This window comes from Panthera onca, chromosome A3, assembly GCF_046562875.1.
Source record: "Panthera onca isolate mPanOnc1 chromosome A3, mPanOnc1 haplotype 2, whole genome shotgun sequence".
In the NCBI taxonomy this organism is placed as follows: domain Eukaryota; kingdom Metazoa; phylum Chordata; class Mammalia; order Carnivora; family Felidae; genus Panthera; species Panthera onca.
The window spans coordinates 92,056,216-92,068,258 of NC_138341.1; the positions used below are offsets into that span (position 1 = coordinate 92,056,216).

The 12,043-nt window shown below is 44.3% G+C and overlaps 1 protein-coding gene across 2 annotated transcripts; it reads right to left on the reverse strand.

The window, feature by feature from the left end:
• Nucleotides 1-6,996: 6,996 nt before the first annotated feature.
• On the reverse strand, nt 6,997-11,184 carry LOC132664242 (putative cystatin-15). Of its 2 annotated transcripts, none has more exons than XM_060610822.3 (3): nt 10,884-11,184; nt 7,938-8,045; nt 6,997-7,193 (listed from the first exon to the last, which is right to left on the reverse strand). In XM_060610822.3, exons 1-3 carry the CDS (start codon nt 11,076-11,078, stop codon nt 7,113-7,115), a joined length of 384 nt encoding a protein of 127 aa, XP_060466805.3. In that variant the 5' UTR covers nt 11,079-11,184; the 3' UTR covers nt 6,997-7,112. The 2 variants fall into 2 exon arrangements, with proteins under 2 accessions (XP_060466805.3, XP_060466796.3); XM_060610813.3 differs by having other exon boundaries at nt 7,938-8,048; nt 10,884-11,182.
• Nucleotides 11,185-12,043: the final 859 nt, after the last annotated feature.

A 12,043-nucleotide genomic window follows, 5' to 3' on the forward strand; every position in this document is an offset into this window, starting at 1 on the left:
TGTTTTAAGCTGCTAAATGTGTGGTTATTTGTAACGGGGTATAGAACTACTAATATAGGAACAAAAATGGACAAAATAAGAAATAGAACAAGAAGATACAGTCATGAAAATATCGATAGGCCTAGCACAGCCTAACACAAACCTAGCAAGAAATGAGACAGCTGCAGGGGAAAAAAAGTAAGTGGTCAGCTTTTTACCTGACAGATAAGAAGACAAAAATTAGATAGATCAAGAAGGCCCCAAACAAGCAGAGGTGAAAAGGCCTGAAAATACATTAATAATCTGTAGTATGAAATGCCACACTCCAGGTTAAAACTCACAAAATTTAACATGTCTGTTTCACAAAAGATACCATTAACAAAAGTCAAAGACATTTGACAAATCTGAGACTAAGAAATGAGCTACTGTTATGAGTTAGGCATTGTCTGAGGGGAAATCTCAGACTGAGACTATAAAAATATATTCAAACCCACTGGTAACCAAAGAAGTGAAAATAGGTATCACCAGTGAAATAGGTTAATCCTTTTCACCTACTAGGCTATCAAAAATGAGAAAGCTTGGTGAGACTGATCACGGGGGCACAAGCGAGCTCCTGAGCTGCTGGGGAGCATGAGGACTGGCACCTCCATTCTGGAGGATAAATTGAGGTTTTGCAAAGCCCAAGATGCAGCAAGTCTGTTCCTGAGTACCAATCCAAGGAATTTCTCAGCATATCCATAAATGACCTAAAAGAAGACATTCACTACAGCAAATTTGATAGGAAACTCAGAAGCTCTCTGGAGGTGGACAATGATGGGTAAAGTATGATTCAGGTCTGGAAGCTAGACTGGATGTACACAGAGAAAGAAGAGTGGATTGTTTATTTATTTTTAAATGTTTATTTCTTAATTTTGAGAGGAAGAGGTAGGGGTAGAGAGAGAGGGGAAGAGAGAAACCCAAGCTGACTCGACGTTGTAAGCGCAGAGCCTGGCGCAGGTCTTGATCTCAGGAACCCTGAGATCATGACCTGAGCCAATATCAAGAGTCAGTCACTTAAGCAACTGAGCCACCCAGGTGTCCCAAGAATGGATCTTATAAAATACAATGTTAAAAGGAAAAAGTCAAATTCAAAAGAAAATATATCGTACAACCCAATTAAATAACTATTTTGGACACAAAACAATACTACCCACTCTTCAAAAATACCGATGTGAAGGTACACATAAAAGGCATGAGAATGGTTGCCTAAAAATAGGGGAAGGGGACTAGAGTAGGTGTGGGGGAAAAGACAATAAATTAGTGAATGAATAGGAAGCAAGCAAGCCAGAGAGGACTCCCAAGTTCTTGAGAGGGTGAGGAGGAAGGGCTAGGAGTCAGAAAGTATTGAGAACTGAGTCCGAGTGAAAAAAAGTGTCAAGTGCGCCTTTTCCATTAGGAGGTCCCCCAAAGCAGTATCTTGGTGGAGCACCTTCCCTGTGGGTTGGAGGGGCATGTGAGCCCTTGCCTGCAGTTCTCATCAAAGACTGCAAATGTGTGCAAGGGCTGGTACTCGAGGCCAACTTCTGTCATGAAGCCTTCCAGGTGGAGCCTTTATAATTACCTGCAGCCTGAAAAGTTACTTCTAGGAGTTTGGCCTGGATCCAGTCTCCTCAGAGGGGATCCCCTCAGAAGTTTCTCTGTAGGCAACAAATCCTCCAAATCCATCCCCCTTAATCTCTGGGTCACTTTGAGGAGAGAGCCAGCAGAGAGGATGGGAAGGGTCCACAGAAACAAGGGAAGCTTCTTCTGATCTCTGGAAGTCTCTTGCATTTTCATATTGATTTCCACCTTAATTTCACCATGGTTATTAAATGATCTGCATAGTGTCAGGCCTGTGAATTTTGTTGAGACTTACTTTGTGATACACAATTGATCAATTCTGGAAATGTTTCATATGCACTTGAAAAGAGCATGTATGCATGATCAGTGTGTAAGTGATGTTCAGTGTAAGTCAAAAAGGACAAGTTGGTACCTCTCTATAGGAACTTTAGAACATGGCTGATGTACTATGTCCGCTGAGTTTTATCAGCCCCTGTGGGGTGTGTTTTGTATCTTCTCGCTATGATTGTGGATTTGATCATCTCCCCTTTTTATTCTTTCTGTTTGTGCTTTGGGTATTCTGAGACAGGCGCCTACATATTTAGAGTTGTTACATATTCCTAGTAGATAAACATTTCCATCAGTAAACTGGCCACCTTTATTTCAAGTGCTGTCTCTTGTCTTAGGGCTTATGGAATCTTAGTACTGTTATACTGACATTTGTTTTGGTTAGCGTTGACATAGTATACTTTAATCCATTCTCATTTTTCCAAAATCTCTGTGTTCATGTTTAGAAGTGTTTCCTCTTTGTTTTGCCTTCTTGTACTTTTCCAGCAGTCAACTAACTTTTAACTAAGGTTTCCAGTGCATTTACATCATCCTAGTCGCATTGATTCCTGTTCCACCTTTGTGCTATTTTCATGTATACTAATTCTATATGTGTTTTTTTTAATTTTTTAAATTTTTATTTATTTTTGAGACAGAGAGAGACAGAGCATGAACAGGGGAGGGGCAGAGAGAGAGGGAGACACAGAATCTGAAACAGGCTCCAGGCTCTGAGCTGTCAGCACAGAGCCCAACCCGGGGCTCGAACTCACGGACCGTGAAATCATGACCTGAGCCGAAGTCGGACGCTTAACCAACCAAGCCACCCAGGCGCCCCTAATTCTATATGTATTTAACAATATTCAATACAATATTATTTCTTACAGTCAATATATCACCTACATTTATTTACATATTGTTCCTTTTGAGTGTTCCTCCTTTCTTCCTACCATACTATTTTTCCATCTGGACTTGTTTTTCCTTCTTCCTAGAGAATTCCCTCCAGTGTTTATTTTAGACCAATTCTACTGGCAACAACTACACTCCGTTATGCGTTTAAAATAACTTGATTTTGTATACATTTTTGAGAGAGGTTTTTGCTGGCTGAGGGATTCTAGGTCCATAATTAATTTCCTCCAGCAGTTAGCACGTGCATGGCATCTTCTGACATTTCGTTGTTTCCTGAGCTCAGCTGAAAGCCCGATAATGGTTTGTTTGAAAATAAGAGATATTTTTACCTCTGGCTGATTTTAAGATTTTTTTTCTCCTAAAATTTGACTTTGAACTCTTTTATTCTCAGTTATGGGTTTCTTTTATTATACCCTGCTTAGGGTTTATAACATTGCTTAAATCAATGGCTTGATGTCTTTGGTCAGTTCTAGAGAACTCAAGCTTTATATTTTTTTCTTTTTTTAATATAATTTGGCTGTATATGTATTCAGTATAATACAAGTTGGCTAACATACAGTGTATACAGTGTGCTCTTGGTTTTGGGGGTAGTTTCCCGTGATTCATCTCTTACATACAACACCCAGTGCTCATCCCAACAACTGCCATCACCCAACAACTTCCCCTCTCCCTTGCCACCCCCCATCAGCCCCCCCGTTTGTTCTCTGTATTTAAGAGTCTGTTATGGTTTGCCTCCCTCCCTCTCTGTAACTATTTTTCCCCTTCCTTTCCCCCATGTCTTCTGTTAAGTTTCTCAAGTTCCACATATGAGTGAAAACATGATATTTTTCTCCGACTGACATTTCACTTAGCATAATACCTTCCAGTTTCATCCACCTTACGGCAAATGGCAGGATTTCAATCTTTCTTATTTCCAAGTAGTATTTCATTGTATATATAAACCACATCTTTACCCATTCATCAGTTGGTGGACTTAGGCTCTTTCCATAATTTGGCTATTGTTGAAAGCACTGTTATAAATATTGGGTACGTGTGCCCCCATGAATTAGCAATATTGCTTCTGTCCCATGGTGTGTTTCTTCCTCTATGAGGGAGATCTCACCTTGCCTTTCTCATGCTTCCCATCTTGTATCTGTTCAGGTCTGCCTCCCTGCTGTCTAACTCTCATGTAGCTGCTCTGAATCTGAGGTTAACCTGCCTATTGCATTATTCATTTCCATTACTATATTTTTCAGTTCTAGAACTTTCCTTTTATTCTTTTATGGTAGCTTCTACTTCTTTGCTGGTATTACCCATCTTTCTCCCCTGAACCTATTCATCTTGTACACATTAAAGCCCCATATCTGATAACTACACTGTCTAGGTATATTTTCAGTTTTGTTTCTATTATTGAATTTTGCTCTTGATTTACCCATCAAGTCTTGTCTTTTTTATGATTGCTTTTGACTGAGTGATGGACATTCTGTGTTTTAAACATGTGGAACTAATTGAGGCTTTGAATGATTTGGAAAATATTTTACCTTGATCTGACAGCAATGCATACGATGTAACCATAGGACAGGCCTACATAAAATATACATAGACAGTTTCAGAGATAATAGATGTCATTATCTAAAGACTAAATTCTGAAAGTGGGTATGACCAGGAGACTGGAGAGGAAGGAGAGGTCATACCAGCTTTATGAGCACGCTGGGAAGACATAGGGCAGATGCTGAGGAATGGCATCTGTGTCTAGGGCAGTTGGAGACAGAGGTGAGGTGCTCAGCCTAACAAATATGATGCTTCAGAACATTGATTTGTTGGTTTTGATTCACTGATGCTATTCCTGGGCTGACAATGTAGCTTCCTAAGAGAGGACAGGAAAACTTATAAACAGCAGCAGTTTCTGTGGTATATGATTTTGCTTTGACAATATTTGGAAAGCATCACAAAAAGGAGATAACAAATGACTAGTTACATGTATTTCTGAGCCTTTGTTTCTTTGATAATGTCTATGGATCTTTGCATTTGTAAATCAAAGAGTTAAAATGGGTAAAAAGAACTAGGTTCAATCTGTGAGCTCAGTTTAGGAAAAGCACAGTAGAGAATCATGAGACTAGCTGCCAGGGCCCTGGCAGGGAAATGGGGAAGGGTGCTGGTGGTGAGGGTTAACAGAGATCATCTCATCACTTAAATTTCATGACATCAACCTTGCAGGGAACATCGTTCCTTTATTTCTCTTTCACCTCCTCCCTTTTCACTTTGAAGCTTCCCCAGAGAATTCAGTGCTGAGATTTTGGTTTAAGCCCCCATTTCAGAAGGGGTCTCACAGATATATTCCAAAGACCTCTGCTCCCTCAAACCAGTAAATCCCATAAAACATTCTGGGTTTGTGGAAATAGAGAATTTCTGAAATGCATGTCAATGTTTCTATATGGGTGATTATATTGTAACTTTCAAGTATATTTTTACTCCCTACTGATTTTGGGACAATGAATGACTGGGCTGGATCTGGAGAGGTCTCTCTAAGACACATTGACACAGGACAGGCTGCTCCTGGTGCTGACTCACCTTGGATAATGCTGTATCATTCAAAAGTTACTAATGTGTGCTCATCAAAGGCAATGGTGGCAGGCACATTTACCCACCTTGCCAAAGACTCTTGCACAAACCATGACCTGTGATCATGAGTCGAGTGAATGGGGCCATGTTTTTAATTCTATATTCTATGAAAGCATGAACCAGAGGAAAGACATAGGTCACAAACAAAATACACTAGCTACATTTCACACATTTCTAAATATTTCAGTTCCTTAGAGAACTATTTCCCAAATGTGGCCACAGTGCCAATCACCTGGAGACTGTATGTATTTCTGATTTTGGTTCACAAAGATTCTTCTTTAGTAGAGAGGGTAGGTATGGCCTGATCTCTAGGAGATTTGTAAAATTAAACCAAGGGGTTTTCATGGATCAGAAGACACAATAGACATAGTGAGAAAGAACAGGACACTAGGCCTTCCTCAGGTGAAGCCACAATCCCTCAGAACCTGAGTTCTCTCAAGAAAGGATGGGTAATAGTGACCTATTATCTGTTGGCCACACAGACTTACCCTTGTAAGTTTGTGTATGTCCCTACCAAGGCGTGGGAGAGGTCACAAACTTTATACACAGATGTGTCAAAGAACCAAAGCTGAACCAGACCACTATTTTTGTGCTATACCCAATGGAACTGTCCAAAATTGTCTTGGAAAATTCTGTCACATCATCCCTATGACCATTTCACAAAAATAGATGGGCCAGGAAACAGGCAGACTTTCAACAAGGAGCCACTCAAATCAGAGTCCTTAGAAACCCAGGAAGAAGGAAGAAAGATGCTCAGCCCCTCCATTCTGAAGTATTCCTCCAAGCAGTATTGTTACTGCCTCTCTGACCCAGTCATTCCCCCAGGTGCTCCCACACTCTCTTTACTCTGCCCCTCCAGGCCATCCCCATGAGTATCTCAGAAGACAGACTTACTCATCAGGTTGGGTGTCTGTAACCACAGTGGCTGTCCCAGGAGTAGTGATTGGCATTGACAGCCATGGAGGTCAGCCTGTGCTGGGAGGGGGTTACAGGCCTCAGGGAGCAGGTGAGACATAGAGACTGGAGCTATTGTGTTCTGAGCTATCATCAGAGGCTTTGGAGAAGATCTAATTATGTGTCAGTGAGGCTTATGTGCAGATGCCCTGATGGGTGTCCAAGAAGGGCAAAGCCTTTTGTCAGCTTCATTCACCCACCTCCAATCCCTGTGATGAGATATGGCCCCACTTCAGAAGGACCACCCCGTTGTGAGTGCTGAAATAAAGAAGATACAGGTGGATGTTCCCTCACAAAATTGTCTGCATTCCTTTTGAGTGGAATAGATGAGGGGTTGGAGAGATTGGAGAATGAGTGAAGAAATGGATACATGGATGGATGGATGGATGGATGGATGGATGGAAGGACGGATGGATGGTTATATTAATGGATGACTGAATGAATAAATATACCAACCAACCAGTGGGGGCCCTGAAAGAACCACGAGGGCAGCCTCCCATGAGTTGGGGAGTCTGATTGACTCAACACTGTGCACCAATAGCCAATGTAAGAATAATAAGGATGATCAATTCTGTACTTCTTGTCACAGCAGCAACATTTATAAAATAAAAATGATTCAGGAAAGTGCAAAACTGACAGGGACCCAAAAAGTGCTCTGAGATTCTTTTAATTCTCCTGGTGCTGAACAGACCTGGGACTACATACAGACTGTTGCTCTCTGGAGGAAAAGGATCTTTTGTATGAGGAGCCAGGGGCCCCTTCCCAGCCTATTTCTGCACACAGGTGCTGTTCAGGAGGGAGAACTGGGAAAGCCATGGTCTGATATCCACAACAAAGGTGCAGTCCACCTAAAAAAAAGTAATTATGAGATTAGAACAGTTTCACACATGGAGAACATTTAGCATGAAGGACTGAATAGGAGTTCAAGGTGCATGAAAAACTACAAAAGATGAAAAGCAAAAACAAACAGTGACCTGGGGTAGGACTTGAGGAGCTTAAGATTCCACCAGAATAATGGGCAGGGGTTGCTGAATCTGCACATGTGGAACAAGGGTTCCTGAGAGGGCATGTGGTGGGACCATTACGTGCCCTTTCAGAGTCTTGTCAGTGCAGATTATGCTGCCTTAAGCACCCGCCCCCGCCCCCCTGAGTTCTTAGGGAGCCAGCAGACTGCCCAGGAGGTGGTCCAACTAGTGCTGCCAACACTCAGCAGCAGCTGCAAACCTACCCTGAAAGGATGCTACCCCCAAGTCTGGGATGGGAGTACCGAGATAAGCACCCATCCTGGCTGAGCATCATCCTGACTGAGGCTCATGCCTGGGGTCCAAGTCTCCTGAATAAGATCCGCTCATAGATGATAACACAAGAAGGCTACTATAGAGGCCAGCTGTAAGTACAGGGCTCAGCTCGCTGCCCTTCTAGGAGCAGCTCTTTTCTGCCTGGAATGACCACATCCCCCTTCAATGGGAAGCTCTGGAACCTGGGGAGAGAGGAGCCAGACTCTCATTCTGGCCCATGACCATCCCTGACAATTTCCCTAAGCCTCCTCCCATCAACCCTCCTTTATGTGAATGTTCATCATATTCTCAAACCTTTTTCTCTCTCGGGCCTTCTTGTAAGGGACAGTTTTCCAGATCTTCATCCTGTTTTGAGCAAATGGTTTGGCCCAACTCCAACTCCATTAAATATATCAAAGTAAACTGCTGTTAAGAACAAATTGTAGAAACTGCAGTGAAATACTTTGCATTAATGAGAAAAACAGAAAACCATAAGGAAAACGGCAAAAACTGTGAATGTGCATATGTAAATGAATAAGGACATATGTATGTGTGATGACTCTTATTTTTCTAATTTTAAATGATTTTTTATTTCACCTTTTCCTCTTCATTTTCCCTTTTTTCTTATAAGAAGATGTCCATATGTACATGCACTAGAATCTTCCCTGTAGCACTCTTCCTGATGACCTGTAGCTTTTACTCACATTCACAGCACCATGAATGCACAGAATGGAAGACTGCACAGCAAGGTGCCTGCATGGTCTGCAGCAACACTGACAGCACCACCCATCTCTCATTGGACACCTACACAGCATCAGCCAGACACAATGTGAGCACACCAGTGAGTCCTTCTCTGGACAGTAGGATAACAGGTGTGTTAGTCCACTGATCAGCCATCAGAGCTTGCCATTCCTTTCGGGACAGCATCCAGATGGGGACATAGAGGGTCCTGGGGGCTGGGAATGCTCTGCCTCTCTTCATGTGGGAACTGGCTATACAGAAAGGCTCTTCTTGCTAATGTTCATTAAGGTGGATATTTACAAAGCAGTGTTGTTCCATGTGTTTGTTAGGCTTCTATCAGGAATTATTAAAAGTTATTATTTTATTTTGTTAAATAGAAATAAATCCACAAAAGCACAAGAAGAACTCAAACAGGAGCACCTGGTTGGCTCAGTCAGTTAAATGTCCAACTTCAGCTCAGGTCATGATCTCCCACTTCATGGGTTTGAGCCCTGTGTTGGGCTCTGTGCTGACAGTTCAGAGCCTGGAGCCTGCTTGGGATTCTGTATCTCTGTCTCACTCTCTGCCTCCCACCCCCACTTGTTCTCTCTCTCTCTCTCTCTCTCTCTCTCTCTCCCTGTCTCTCTCTCTCTCTCAAATATAAACATTAAAATTTTTAAGTAAAACAAAAAAAAAAGAGGAAGAACTCAAACATAGAAATATAGTCAGAATTCACCATAAGGAGAAATCTGCCTCTCAGTGGACTGATTTGGAATTGTCTAGAAAGCTGACTTCATTTGAGACTCAGTTCTTACAGCTGACACATGATACCCACTCATACCTAGACATGTACCATCAACATGACACACACCACCAACACACACACACACACACACACACACACACATGCACCACCAGCCCCACTTGCATGTTCGCCAGACCCTGAGCTGGGACAGGGCACAGGGGCTGAAGCAGTAACTGTGGTCTCTATGCCCAAGGAGCTCCTGAAGCCTCCAGGTCTCCAGGGCTGGCTGCTGTCTAAGGAAGAGGCGGAAGGTAAGGAAATGGGAAAGAGTGAAGGAATCTGGTGGGCTATGTGCATGGGCCATCTTCAGGAATGTGGTGAAGAGTTGAGACCCTCTCCATCAGAGCCCTGCTGGCATGGTAGGCTATCCTGGCTCAGGACAGTTCATGCGGGGACCAGAATCTGGGCATGGACAGAATGAGTTCTGGACAGCAGTATGTATTCTGTCCAAAGAAAGCACAAAATGGTAAGAATAAACAGCAGTGGGAAAGGTTTTCCCGACAGAGACTAATGACACGTTTCTATCAGACCCAACCTCTTTCTCGCTTTTAAGGCTCTATAACACAAGACCTTCTTCTGCCTGGGCTGTTTCAGGAATCCTAAATTCCCAGATCTATTTGTGTCTTCTCCAAACCTGCTGTGTCTTTTCAGTTGATAGAGTCACTGCACACCCATGTGTTCTGGAAAAACACCCAGGGTCCGTCCTTGAGCCTCTTTCACACCCTCATACCAGTGCACTCCACATCAACCTCCAACAGATACAGAAGCCAGCACTTCTTCCAATTCCCAGTGATCACTGCATCCCAGTGGCTGTGGAGCCTCTGAGAGAACCCCTTCCATGGGTCTCCAGAACTCCAAGGATAACATCCCAAGTCTTCACCTGGGGCCCTGAAAGGTGCCCCTAGTCCCACTTCCCACTGTACTCCTGCCTCTCTGCACCTCTTTCATAGCAAATCCAGTCCCTGGAATTTCAGGCCATCCCCAGGGACACTTGTTGCTTGTTCCTCTAGGGTCCTCTCCACAGCTGTCTGCCCTCCTTATCCCCACCCTCCATGTGACTGGGTCCTTCCAGGAGTACCTGTCATTTAGATGCCTTCCCTGACCACTCCCCATACCTTTCACCTCCCCTCAGCCCTGGGCCCCCACACGTGCAGCTCTTGCCCCAGCTTTCCACTATTTCACTTATGAACTTGGGGGCCGTTGGCCTGTCCTCACCAGCATAACAGTCACATGAGAACACATCCCTGCCTGTCATCTCTGCCATCTCCCACCCAGGCTTGGACCCACAGTGCTTCATACAGGAGCCTCACAGCTCAACTGCTGTCATGCCTTTCCTTCTCAGGATTTTGTTTCCCATCTACCGCTTTTCTTAGCGTTTCTTGTTTGTTTGTCCCACTCTAGCTTCTCTCAGCTGCCTCATCAGCCCCTGTTCTTCCCTCTTTCACTCCGCAGCTGGATCTCTGTCTTCAGTACTTGCTTTCTGCTCACCTCTTTCCTTCTCCCCTTTGTTATTCAGGGGCCTCACTCATAAGGAAAACAAATTGGAAACCTGGAACACTTCTAATGAGAACTTGTGTTTTTTTACCAATATTTGCCAAATTAAAATGATGATACAACAGACAAAAACAGATCTGGGCATTTAGGAATGCTCTTCCCTGTGGATCCAGGACTCGCCCCTCCTAAGTGTGGTCTCTAGGTGAATATGGAGCCACAGGGAGGGAGGATACAGCACTTACCTTGCGCTGGCTTCGCCGTACCCACAGCAACTTGTATGCATACTCATCTGGATAGACTTGGTTGAAATGGAACACTGCAAACTCCACACACAGGGCAAAGTGATTTGCTCTCCTACTAATGTCCACAAAGTCAGAACTACAGACATGAGACACCAGTGTAATGAGCCCCAGAAGCAAAGGTGCCTTCAGGAGCATGCTGTCTGGTGTCAGCCCTGGAGGCCAGCAGCACACAGATGGCAGGGTAACAGCTGGTGTGGGCCCACTCTCTGCAGCTCTGCATCCCACACAGCTCTACCCCAAGGAGTCCCTGGCCGTTGGCCAGTGCTCTGTCCAGCTCCTCCCCTTCACTGCCTGCCTTGTCCCTCCCATCTTTACAAACAGAAGGCAGAGCAGAAGCTCTCAATCTCCACTCCTTTGTTCCATAAGCCTTGGACACAGGGACACACATGAAAGATGCTCTGTTTGCAGGGCTACATCCCCCTGCCCCAGCCCAGCCCAAATAGGCCCTGATTGGGGGCCTTGAAGCCACCTCTCTTCCTCTCATGGCAGTGTATCCTACAACTGGAAAGTCACAGGAACACTTAGGAACACTGGTAGGCCCTGAGTCCTGGGGATTTGAGGTAAAAGCCAGGTCTACCTCTGACCATGGCTGCCACCTATTACCCCTGGGGGCATCAGGAAGGTACAGGGAAGGGCGACCACTGGGGCTGGGGTACCATTCTTTCCATCACCTCTGGCACCTACTGACCTACTTGCCATGAGGTCTGACTGTACTTGTCAGTGGGGAGAGAGATTTCTAATGTCCTGGGATGGGTGGAGAGAATGCCCAGGACAAGGGGGGTATACTAGACCAGAGCAGGTCTCTGCTGGATGGCAGCCATGGACATGGGTCAGGAGCTGGGAAGGGCAGACCTGGCTCAGCCCCAGCCCACATGCATTTCCACACAGCTCTGAAACTTTGACATCCCATGGCTTTTGCCATGCCATTGTTGTCAGGCTTTTCACAGAGGAGAGGTACTATGGTACTTGCCTGACTTCATACAAAGCAATGGAGAGTGAGCAGACAGGGAAAGTACAACATGCTGCCCACATGTATGAGGACACTATGCAAGGGAAGGATTTTTCCACTTGGGCATGGAGTAAATAGACACAAACATATT

What these genes read in the sequence shown, in the direction of transcription:
- LOC132664242 (XM_060610813.3), bottom strand. Translation starts at nt 11,078, where the DNA reads ATGCTCCTGAAGGCACCTTTGCTTCTGGGGCTCATTACACTGGTGTCT. An exon ending in TACGGCGAAGCCAGCGCAAG is followed by an intron (nt 8,049 to 10,883) that starts GTAAGTGCTGTA and finishes TGTTCTTAACAG; the next exon opens with CAGTTTACTTTGATATATTT. An exon ending in AAGGCCCGAGAGAGAAAAAG is followed by an intron (nt 7,194 to 7,937) that starts GTTTGAGAATAT and finishes ACTTTTTTTTAG; the next exon opens with GTGGACTGCACCTTTGTTGT.